Source organism: Onychostruthus taczanowskii, unplaced genomic scaffold, assembly GCF_017590055.1.
Source record: "Onychostruthus taczanowskii isolate IOZ18803 unplaced genomic scaffold, ASM1759005v1 scaffold180, whole genome shotgun sequence".
NCBI lineage: Eukaryota > Metazoa > Chordata > Aves > Passeriformes > Passeridae > Onychostruthus > Onychostruthus taczanowskii.
Window position 1 is genome coordinate 119,140 of NW_024499018.1, and position 12,482 is coordinate 131,621.

At 40.2% G+C, this 12,482-nt stretch overlaps 1 protein-coding gene across 1 annotated transcript in view; it reads left to right on the top strand.

Moving 5' to 3' along the window:
* Positions 1–4,828, top strand: part of OXCT1 (3-oxoacid CoA-transferase 1) — an 81,840-nt gene extending 77,012 nt beyond the window's left edge. Inside the window, exon 17 of the mRNA XM_041401011.1 lies at positions 977–4,828. Coding sequence (XP_041256945.1) covers positions 977–1,012 — 36 coding nt within the window. The 3' untranslated portion in view covers positions 1,013–4,828. The remainder of the gene's footprint in view (positions 1–976) is intronic.
* Positions 4,829–12,482: the final 7,654 nt, after the last annotated feature.

Genomic DNA, 12,482 nt, shown 5'->3' on the forward strand with positions numbered 1-12,482 from the left:
GGCCAGATTATCCCTGGAACTGTTTTTCATCCTGAAAAAGTAAGAGCACATGAGTTATTTCTGATCTTCGTCCTGGGGCATTAGGCTGGAATCAGGAGATAATTAAAGAGGCTTGGACCTTCTGTGGAGACCTATTTCTCAGAGGGTTTGTGTAGACCTGAGTGAGAGTCCAAGCTAATGTTAACCGCTGCTGCTATACAAAGTCTTCTCTGTATTGTTACTATTTACACCTTGTTTCCTCATCTACCTTCCTATTTAGGCTTACTGTGTTTTATTTTTGGCCAGCTGTACATCTTATAATATCACTAATTGAATTTTGTGAGTAAATGAATTTAAATAATAGAACACTTAAATATGTCCTTACAGAAAAATTAATGTGAATGGGAAAATGCAATGGTTTCTTTTTTTTTTTTTAAAGGCAAAATTAGAATTAACTGTATAATCATTAAACAAATAAAATTGAATGTGAATGGAAGAAAGACATTTAAAATTAGGAAATATAAATTTGATATTGTATTATATCATTATCAAACAAATAATCCCATCAAATGTATCTATATGCAATAGTTGCAGAGTGTTTATTGCATATGTATACCTTTGATTGCATATCCCCTGCTCACATGCATCTTCCAACAGATTGGCTGTTACTGCACAGAAGACTGTGCAGGGGGCAAGTACGGGTTCATGTGCCCAAGTTTAATATGCTTGCATCCTTACACCCATAACCTATCTCAAAGTAAATGAAGCTGAGAGTCTGGATACAAGCACAACGCATATCTTATATTCTTGAAACAGAAAATTTAGTTGTGGTAGTATTTATCTCTGACATACTGCAAATATGGCAGGTTAAATAAGCACAGTGTCTCGAGTCTTCAGTGGTACATGGTAGATACAGGTGGAAGTGAAGGGTTTGTTGTACTGCTGGATTTTATCTGTATGACAACTCTTGTGGGGTTTTTTTTTCCCTTTTTGCTAGGTTTCACCGAAACTAATACCAATGAGGCAGATTTAACTGCGAATTACAGACTGGGATTCATTTGCAAGAAGGCTTGTTTCCAAACGGGAGAAATTGGTGACTGTCTTGCAATGTTACTTTTTTTTCATTTTCTTTTTTTTTTTTTTAAGGGCTCTCTAAGTAGTTTCCAGATAGTTAAACTCAGGCTGTAACTATAAGCCTAATTGTATTCTGCTTTCATAACCTTACCAACTTTAATGGAATGGTGAATATATTCTCTTAAGTTTTGAATCATGTTATTGTAAAATGTTAATTATCACTGTAAAAAAAGAAAAAAAAAAAAGCCTTGTAGTCTCTCTGCCAAATACTAGGGTTTTTTAACACAGAATTAGAAGAAAATCATGCAAAACTTTTGATTGCCTCTTTGTTTGCTGATATCTGTTGCTCTGGAACTATAGCACTTATGTCTATTCTCCTGTAAAGGTGTGGGTCTTTCTTTTCTGGAGTGGTCTATAACAAATACATGTATCTGTAGAGAGATATTGGGAATATGGATGTTCCTTTTCCTGAACCTTTTCATCAGTCTGTAACAAAATTGTTTAAACCAGTGGAAGTAATTGGGACCTAAATATATCTGCTGTTTCCACAGCGTGTGTCTGTTGGTACTGAGAGGCCTGTACCTCCCAGAGTCCAACTGTGGCCCTTCATATTTCAGTTATACAAACTAGAATGGGGCTAGTGTGAAGGAGAAAGATGAAAAAATGTCCGTCCTCATGCAGACAACTGGTAGCTGCACAATTTCCCACATGAACTGCTCTTATTCTCCAGATATAATGCTTCCCCTCAGATCCCAGTCAAAGGCAAATGAATATAGTTTCTGGAGTCAGGTCTGTCCTTCCAGTGTCTCACAGAGAAACAGGGGAAGAGAAGGTTGTGGACACTTTGAAGAGGCTTCTGAAGGGAATACAGATGGTTAAGGGTAAAAGCAATATGCACCACTCGTCAATGAAGGCTTCTGAAGGGAATACAGATGGTTAAGGGTAAAAGCAATATGCACCACTCGTCAATGAAGGCACCAGAAAAATCTAAAGACTTTGGAACCCAATTTCATCATATCTTGAGACAATCAAAATGAAAAGATATTATCAGAGTAATTTTGATGAAGGTCTTATTTTCCCTGTTAATTACAAAATCATTTTTATATTTTGTTACTTTTGCAAACAGATAATATAACAGCTTTGGATCTCACATACCAAATCAGTACAATATGTCTTTATTATACAGAACATGAATTGACTGGAAATCAACATTTACTAAAATACAATGTTCTCTCCAATATAATGGTTTCTGTCATTTCTGTCATTTATATAAATAGGAGCACGTAAAACACTTCAGTTAAAATAATTCCTCACATAATGTGTGACATCAGGACTGGGGCATATTAAGTGACTGAAAAACAAGTAAAATGTAGATGAACAAGAAGTTTATATAATGCCTATCATACATGTAATAAGCATGTTTAGCACACGACATAGAAAAGTATTCTAATATTAAGTGAATAAGGGATTCACCATAATCAATGTGTGTAATGGAAGGAATGTGACACATTTCTCAGGCAACCAGACAGAAAAATCATGCAATATTAAGCTCTTGTACTAGCCTTTGTACAGCATTTTTCTATTCTAAAATATGAAATGCTTCTCTTTCATGGAAACAGCTACAAAATTTGTCTTGATCCACACTTGGGTTCTACAGCAGTAAAACTGCTTCAGTTGGAGGTGTTATATTGTATAGTTGCACTTACCCTAAACAGTTCTTTGATAATCTCTTGTCAATACCGTAACAAGCTACCCTTCATCCCAGAAAGAAATAAACAAAATGCCTTTGTAATCACCATTATGCCAGTACAAAAGTATTCCCATAATACTAAACTGTGACTTGAACTCCTGGGTGGGTGAACCTGCTTGAACACCTGCTAGTGGGTGGTAGGCCACTGTGTAGCCTGCATCTGTAGGCAAGACCTGATGCTGAGCCTGTGGGAAAGAAGTGTGTTGTGCAAAGACCAGTGCTGATTTCATGATTAATGTATACAAGTGATTTGGTTGATAGGTAATTTTCATCAAAGACTTGAAACTACTTTTATCATAGTGCTCCAAGATATCTTAACACAGCATGTTAATTTTCATGTGTTTTCTCTATTTAGGCTATTTAGATGTATTCCCTGTGTTACGCACTCATTCCACACGAATTAAGTTTGACCATTTTTTCTTCTGTGGAGGTAGACTCAAATTCTGCTCACAGAGGTTTTGAAGATTAAAAATCTGTATGTAATAAAACCTGACTATTTTAGCTCACTGTAAACAGTTTCACTTTTGAATAGAGCAGCCTAGAGGCCTCTTCCCTAATCCATGAAGACACTTCTGTGACAGTTCTGACCCTTGTGGTGTTATACACAGCAAAAGGTGCCTGTCTTTACCTTCTGAAGAGCTACTCTGAGGGAATGGGTGTAGTCTCTGAAAGCATTTTGTTCATCTTCACTCAAAGTTTTTGTAGAGTACCCAAAATGGATGATGGTTTTAGGGGAGAATTATAAAAACTATTGTAAAAGGGAAGGTAGCTACTGTTAACTTATCCAGAGGAAAATTACCCCACAAAACCAAAAAGACCAAAGAACACAAACATTTAAATAGATGGACAAGTCTTAAAGAAATCTATAAATGACAATGTTGATCTATTGCAATTATCTATGCTACATTAGTTGTAGAACTGATTAGTTAATTCCAGGGAACATTTACACATCTATGAAGTACAGAAGTGTCTGAGGGCAGGATCAGGTGTGCACTGATTCTGCCACAGGACTTCACTTTGCTGGTACACGCACAGAAGCCATTGTTGTCATTAATACATGGCTATAAAAAGACTAATGACCTGTTAAAGTCTGGGAGTTTAGCACCTTGGTTTCTGAGTCAAAGAATTAGGACCCAAGAACTCCTGATTTTCAGCTTTTCTGGTTCTCCACTTACTGCCTTGTGGAATGACAGCTGTGTTCTCTGCCTTGTCTCCTGTTGCTGGAAAAGGGGATGTTTTTCTTCCTACCTCACAGGGATGTTGTGAGGAATAAGAAGCTAAGGTCTGTGCAAGAGGTTATTTGTTTCTCTCCATCTTGGGGATCACACTTGATCAAGAGTGTGGAAGAGTACTTGAAGAATGTCATATGTGCTGTACATTTGAGTTCTGTGTCTTATTTGTGTCAGTGTTAATGCAAGAGAGCAAAAGTACATGGTGCTGAACATTGGGGATAAAAGGAGAACAGGCTCTCTCCGTATACGGCAATGATGCTGTAGCAACAGGAGACAAGATATGTATGTCACACATGAATTTTTGTATCTTGAGGACAAAAGATTGTGTTAAAATAGTGGTATTGTTATGAAAATGTCATGAGTTCGCACAAGATAATTGCAACAAGCTTTGAATCCACTTCTGAAATGAATTTGTTAAGCAAAATAAAAATTAAAGCACTCCTAAGTATTTCCCTCTCTGTGGGCACAAGTGTGGTTCACAGGTAAGGTATACTCTGAGCAGCAGTTGCAATAGTTGGCATTGCAGGGATTAAGGTTTATAGGGACTGAAATCATTCCCTGCTTGACAGCACTTCACAAACAAGGACGGCTAATAGTCTTTGTTCTGAAGCAGATGATGATTCTACTATATTATCACACTGGACTCCACTTTATATTTTATTGATTTTTTCTCCCTGAAAAAGGAAAAAAAATGTAGAAAACATAGCTGTGCTGTAAACTCTGCAAACTAAACATCAAAGTCCTTTCTATGTATTTGCAAAACAATCAATAAAGTTAAGTTTTAAAATCGCAAGTTATGTCTATTAATTTGTCTGTTACCATTTTTTGTGGTGTTCTGTTCTGCTTTTGGGAGAAGTAAAAGTTTGGCTTGTGTTCACACCAGCATATCACACATCAGCACATGGCAAAAACTTATTGTCTTGTCTGAGTGTGGATGGGTTTGATAAACAGAAATAATGAAGCTCAAAAATCAGTTAACAGCTGGATTCCATGTGTTCTCTCTTCTCACTGGTGTCTCTGTTGGGTCAATCTCAAACATAATTATCACATTCATTTTCAAAATGGCTTGTTTTTCAATCAAGTTAAATAATGGACTGCATATGTAGTCCTTAGAGAAGAGATTTTTTACCTTTTCATTAAAACTGCTGTAGAACTGATCACATTTGAGATGTTAATCATCGATGTTAGCGTGTGGCTGCACTCTGAAAATTGTACTAGATGACACATGAAGACAAATTCCATTAACCACCTACTGAATGATAAAGTGGATGATTGCAAAGGGATGAAAATGTCTCTGTGTAGTGGGGTCATCCTTCCATACCTGTCATAAGGTCATGCATAAATGTGTCACAGAATCATTATCTCTTCAGTGTCATCAGAAAGCAGGTTGATAAATGTGAAGAAAAATGTTTAGAGTCATTAAAAAAAACCCTGATGTTTTTCTCGGAAATTAAACTCTTCAGTAATTTATATATGTGGTCAAAATCCAACATCCCTGTGAAGGGGGTGACAAGGTAAGTGCCAAACCCCCAGAGATAATACAGCAATCTTGCAGCTCTGAAATCCACTCATACAAATGTGGAAGGCTATGTTTTCCTCTGACAAGAGGAGAAAGTTAGTGACAGGTGTATCTGAGAAGTTTTGTGGTACCTTGTATGTCTTCTGTTTTGCCTATGGACAAGCTAGTTTGGGTTTGAGTAGAGTTAATTTTGTTCACAGTAGCTGGTATGGGGCAGTGTTTTGCATTTGTGCTGAACACAGGGTTGGTAACTCAGGGATGTGTCCCTTATCCTGAGCAGTGCTTTCTCAGAGCCAAGGCGTTTTCTGCTCCTCATCTGAACCCAGTGAGGAGGCTGGGGATCACAGGAACTGGGAGGGGACTTGGTCAGGACATAATTTCTTTGCAGCACAGCAGTAGTCTTCTGAGAGCAGAACCTCTCTTCTGCACATAGCCATCTGCTTATGGAGACCAGGGATCTTAACATACCCATTCCACAGTGTGTTTGGCAGTTTAAACAAAAGAATTTCAGAGAACAACAGGATGGGGAAGGAATAATTTTCTGAATGTATTTACATAACATCAGGTTTTGAGGCTCCAGCAAAGATAAAAGTACCTGTTGTGTTTGTGTTATGAAAACTTGCTGTGTCTGGTTCACATGTTTATGTACACATTTAGAAGAAGTAAGGGCATGGGAGAAATATTTGCCTTTGAGGTGATTGGATTCTCCATCTGCCTCCCATGATACTCCTGATTGTATTTTATTGGTAATGGCTTGCAGAAGCAAACTGAACATGACTTATTTGTGGGAGCGGTAGAGTCTAAAACTAGAACTTTCATTTCCATGTTCTTAAAACTATCCCTTGAGCATGTAATCCAGAGAAAAACTTTAATTTGTGTAAATCTTGGATAGATTATTAGACTGCAGCTTCTGTAGTGCTTTTGGGCATTCCCCCTGGGGCTATTGCACAGGTGAGAAATGCTGCCCTTGGTGCAGTGCAGATCGTCATGCTTCTCTCAAACCTGTGCCTGTATGAAGTCCACAAGCCAGCACCACCCACCTGCTAAAGGGTCTCACCTTGTATGTAGGTTTGTGCTGTTTTCAACATAGAATTGGCACAGGCCCATCTCCTTTGAAAAATTGTGATGAAGTTTCTTTCCCTGTATTAACTCAGCAGGGAGAGTTTTTGCAAAGGTTCAGCTCCTGACCCTGACCAGTAGGCTCAAAAGTACATCTTTCTTGTCCTAGGAAAACACCTAACCAGCCATGCTGCTGAGGGAGAGAGCTGCTCCAGGGAATAATGTCTTCTTCAGCAGAAAGGATGGCAAAAGCCACAAGGCTGTGAATAAAGTCAAGAAGGAGCAGGAGATGTTCATGTAGTGTGCATTTGCCCAGTAGTGGCAAGACCTGAACTGTCCTTCAGAGCATGGCTCGTCTCTTAATAACATGTGCTTTCAAATGTGTAAGCAACTCACTTCCCCTCCTTACTGTCTGTCCCATGTGAAGACACCTACCTGCTAAGTGTTTCCGGGCAAGCAAAAAAACTGGGAAGTCTCTTAAAGAACTGGCAGGTCAAGCAGTATACTGCTATGGCGCCTCAGCACAGTACACAGAGGGATTTTCCCTTTTAATATTGATTTGCCTCAATGAATCAAATTTGTTTGTAGATGCCCATGCTAATTACTTCTATTATTTAAATAAATTCCTAAATATTCCTTTTGGTTTTCTAGCTGGAGACTACGTACTCCCTTTTCTACACAGGTAGAAAAGGGAACTGAACTCTAAATGCACGGAAAGCCTGTTTCAAGAAGAGAAAATATTGCAGCCAGGAGGAGAATTAGTTTGCAGAAACTGAACAAAAACCACATGAAAGGCAAACTTATATGTTACCGCCCAAAAAGCAAAGGCGAGCCACAGAAGCAACACATTTAGGCCACTTAAGAAAGTATATATTAATGTAATACAAATTCAATCTCATCTGTTTAAGCAATGAGTGAATAAAGACTATAAATTGGATCTGATGCCTATGTCCTGGAAAATCACATTTCCCCCACCCGTTCTGAAAATTTGGCTGTATGAGTAATTAACACTATCACTCAGATTTGTCCAAAAAACAAGGCAAGCTATGTGATGCTATAGCAGGCAAGGCTGTCATGTCCAATAATATCCCTAAAAATACAAACTTTAATCAGTCACTCTGTCTTACCACTCATTTAATTCCATCTTGAATTTGTTCCAGTAAAACCCATCACCCATGCTTTCCTCTTTCTGGCACCCTACTAATTCTAAACAAGTAGCTCCCTCTGCTCAAGAAAGACTGCTCAAATTTCAATAGTTTTTCTGCTTGCCTGGATTTGTTCTTAGGGGGAGGAGAGGAAGTAGTAGTGTGTGTGCCCGTGTTCTGCTGAGCCATGCCAGCAGGGGAACTGAGACCAGAATAGCAGAGCAGACATCGTGGGCAGAGATGGTGCTGGGGAATGGTGTTAGAGAGCCACTGCTGAGCATCAGCACCCCTGGTATTCTGGCCAGTTTCTAAACTGCCACTCACACATCTCCTGTCTGAAAAAAACCCAGATGCATGGTACGTTCTTCTCTCTGTTTTTAATTTTATTTCAGCTTGGAGATCGCATGGCTGCTCTGTTTGAAAAATTAAAATGATGAACTCCAATGAAGAGGATGAATCCAAGCACAGAGCCAGGGGCTTGGCCACACAAGTCCTGGGCATTTTCCTGACTGCAGTGCCCACTGGGGCAAGAAGGAAGACATCAGGCTTGGACATGGCTCTTCTCAGGTCATAGATGCTTGTCCTGGGGGCTGTGCTAATACAGTGGTAGGGGACAAGGCTGAGAAAGTCTCAGGACATCTTTGGAACAGGAGGCAGGAGCTGAGATCTAGGACTGAAATGGCACAAACCCATTTTTCTGTCCTGCATGCCGGAACCACTGCTAGAACTCTCAGTTCCACCAGGGAATGCTTCTCATTGTAGTGCTAATACTTCTTCAGGATTACAGGCTGGTATTGCTGATTTTCTGCTGCTGTATTGATTAATACCAACATTTTCAGATTCCTGTCTTCTTCAGGCAACCTTTGGCCTGGAAAAGGAGAAAAATAAAAAAAAATAAAAAAACAACAACCAATTGCATAAATCTGCTAGCTATAAAACTGAAGGATGGTGAAATTATTCTGCAACAGCCTATCCATATTCTCATTAGAGCAATTCAGCATTTTTAGGACATGTTAACTGCTGCAGCAAGAAGAAGAAGCTGCAGATCAATATAAAATAAACCACAGCTTCACAAAAGCCAATTTATAATTTCCAAAGTACTTTTCCTCTGTTGTGCAGAAAAGTCATCACTGGTACATCAGTGGGACAAAGTTACAGAGAAAGCCTCAGACCACTTTGGATGTGGATTTGCAAAACTCATCCAGTCTGAAAAAAACATTGCCATATTGTAATGACAAAAACCTGGAGGTAACCTGTCACAGAGAAACTGGAAAAGAGGTATGATCACTGATAACTTCACTTCAAAAGTGGAGAGGTCATGGCTGGTAATTAATTATCCAAATCAGCCCTGAGTATATCTCTTCCAATCAAGCTATCTGACCTATTGCAAAAGAATCCCGCTGAGAAAGCAACAAGATGAGACCTTTTTCCCATGGGGATTTTCACTTTACAGCAGATTATTTTCACAGTGGAGCTGAAAGAGGTAGAGACCAGGGAGCAGCAACATCACATCAGGGCACTGCTGGTCCTGGGGCAGCAAACCCACCCACCAAGGTCATGATTCCTGGCTCTTGATTTGGATGGCATCCTCTTTGGGGTGATCTCTACAAGTGCACGTGTTGTTTAAACATATCTTCAAATTTAATCAGATTTAAGTGTGCACTTGTGGGCCTCCAGGAGCACCTCAAACAGCATGAGCTTAGAGGTGAAGGTCAGAGACAGTCAGATGACTTGAGAGGGCTTTTTGGCTCCAGCAGGGCGCGGCCAGGCCGGACCCGCCAGCAGATGGGGATCTGCAGAGTGTGCAGGACACACTGCTCTCCCGGGAAAGGTGGGAGGGGAAAACTGGGAGGTGCTGTGCAAGGCAGGTTCTCCATGCTGCCAGTTCCCATCTCCAGGTCTGGTTGAGGCCTTGCAGAGTCACGTGACATGGGCAGACCCTTCAGCCTGCTTCGCAGAGATTTCACGTCTCTTCCCAGAGATGCTGAGTGCTGAGCCCTGGCGTAGATGGACACTGAAGGGTTTCTGTATACAGAATAGCACTTCTGACATAACAAATTTTGACAGTACCTGACAATTTTACCCCAAAGGGAGCCGAGTTCTTAGTACAAGACAATATGCACAGCATGATGCTTTAGCTGAGGCATGTGCATGGGGAAAGTGTGGGGAAATGGAGGCTGCCCAGAGCAATTTTAGCTACTTAAACATTAACTACTAAATGTGTATTAATTTAGTGAGATTGTGGCCTAAGGATCCCAGGATTACTGATCCTACAGTATGGGCTTTCATCTTTGAGTACACAGTAAATATTTTAAGTACTTGGCTTTCACGTAGGAAGGGTTGCACTAAAATCTAGAAATAATCTAATAATAATATAATCTGAAATAATCTAATAATAACAATACATATGCAACTAGATTTAATGTAACAGGTTCTGTAAAAATCTAGTAAATGAAGAAGGTAGGAAGAGTACGGCTTTCCTGTGAATTTCTTGCCACTCATCACTCCAAATTTTGTATTTTCACACAGTGCTTCACAGTTTAAGGGAACGTTGTCTAATCAAACCCAGCAGCAGACATTCATCTTCATAATTACTGGGGTCAGAGAAGAGGAAGCAAGCTCTAATTTTACCACCACTATCCACAGGTGAAGCCTTCAGTAATAAAAATGAATATAGCTGGAGTCCCACTAGTTACACAGAATCTTTAAGGTGGGAAATGAAAAAAAGATAACTGGGTTTGCTGGATAAATCAGCACTGCCATCCCTGCTGGGGAATGTGGCTACGTGTGTCACAGCAGGAGGAGGTCAGCGTCCTGCGCTCAGGCTCTGTGCAATTACCCAGGAGTGGTGGGGGTGCAGCTGGAAATGGTGAACTCAGCACATCCTCATCCACAGAAGAACAATACCCAAATGCACTGAAATTACAGGAGGAAAGGTCAATTCTTAACTGGTTTCTGGCACTAAACTGCAGAGGACTGCAGAGAAGGAAAGCTGCTATGTTCTCTTAGGTGAGTTGAGCTGGTGGTCTAGCATGAGCATTAATTCCTCCCCAAAGCATGATTTTCTGGGGTGGTGTGAGTCCCAGGGTTTGATTGCTACCTCAGCTGTGAGACACTGGGTGGCAGGGTGCCAGCCAGCCCCCACTAGCAACTTCTGCCAGCTTTGTTGCTGTTACTAATTTTTAAGACATCACCAAACATTAAAGGTCCTTAAGAATGACATGGAGCTGTGGCTGAGATATTATTCAAAGAAGAGAGTTCTTATTGCTATTTAAATGTTCACAGTAAGATTGCAGAGGTATTTGGTAATCTTAGTAAACAAAAAATCCCTGCAGCTAAGAACCATCTCCAGAAAGCACAGGCAGGATTTTCTCTCCCACGTTGTTCCTCCACTGCTTTTCTTTTCCCCCAGTCATTTACAAACACAGTAATTTTTCACCCTTTTCCTTGTGTGGGGAAAAAAATTAAATTTTTTTCTTATAACAAGAGCTTTTTCAAATACCTCCTCTTCCACATGATTCTAGCAGGATCCTCAGCATGTGCAGATCTGTGTGAGTGTAAGATAAAGGGAAAGAAGACTGTAGGCAAACATGTTACAGTGACATTAAGTGGCATGGGATGAGAAATACCACAGGATCATTTAAGGATAATTTAAAACCTCTTTGGCCAAGTCACCATCTTGTTGCCTGTCCTGGAAAAGCCACTGTGCATCTTATTAAAAGCTGTAGTGCCTGAAAATCCTGTGGCCACTTAAAATGAGGGAAGACTGAGACGCAATTAGGTGAAAGTTCAGCTTTCAGAACCAGAGAGCTTTTCAGATCACTGAAGAGCCTAAAGTTTACCAATTTGTATTTTGGACAGCGTTAGAACTGACAAAGCTGATGAAGTACTGGAAGGGCAAGATCTGACCTCAGTAGTGGAGATGTGTATTACTTCCCATGGATTATTCTTGGACAGGTGGAAACAAATATCTCTGATTACAAAATGGGAAATGTGTGTGATGCCAGAGCCAGAGTACTGATGTGAGCTTGAGGCCACTACCCTGGGGCAGCTGAGCCTCCAGGCAAGGATCTGCTGGGGGCCAGGGCTCAGTGTGTGCTCAGTTTGGATTCTGGCTTTTAATCGGGCTCTGGAGTAGTCCCCAGAGGATATTGGTAGAATGAAAGACAAAGGAAAAGATAAGACTATCTAGAAGAACCATCTTGTTTTAAAATTAACAAGTTTTGGAGAGGAGCAGTTGCTGTTCTCCCAAGCCTGGGAGAATAGTTTGTTCTTTGTCCATGCCCATGGCTGGGAAAAGTCTTGAAAAACTTGTTTTAAACAGAAATATTTTGGCCAATAGTGGTAGTTTTCCTCTTACCAGAAAAGTTATTATTTTTCCTGCCATCTGACAGCATCATTAGAAGCTCATCCTCTCCTTTAACCTTCACGTTAGCTGTTACTGAGTATAAAGCAAGTTTGACCATCTGTACATTCCCCCTGTTAAATGCCCTTTTAATAATTAATTATACAGTAACTCTCCCAGGGTGGGAAGTCTGGCAAATAATTGTGTATTCCAATGCAAATATTCTTTTGATGAGGGTGAACCTGCTCCAAGAGAGCAGGCACAAGGGACAGTGTAACCTCCACCCATGCCTGTACAACGGGGTCATTTCTGTGACATTGGTGCCTAAAGGGACTTACAGGATACTGTTGTTCAAGGCAGTTTCCCAGGCTGTGCACAG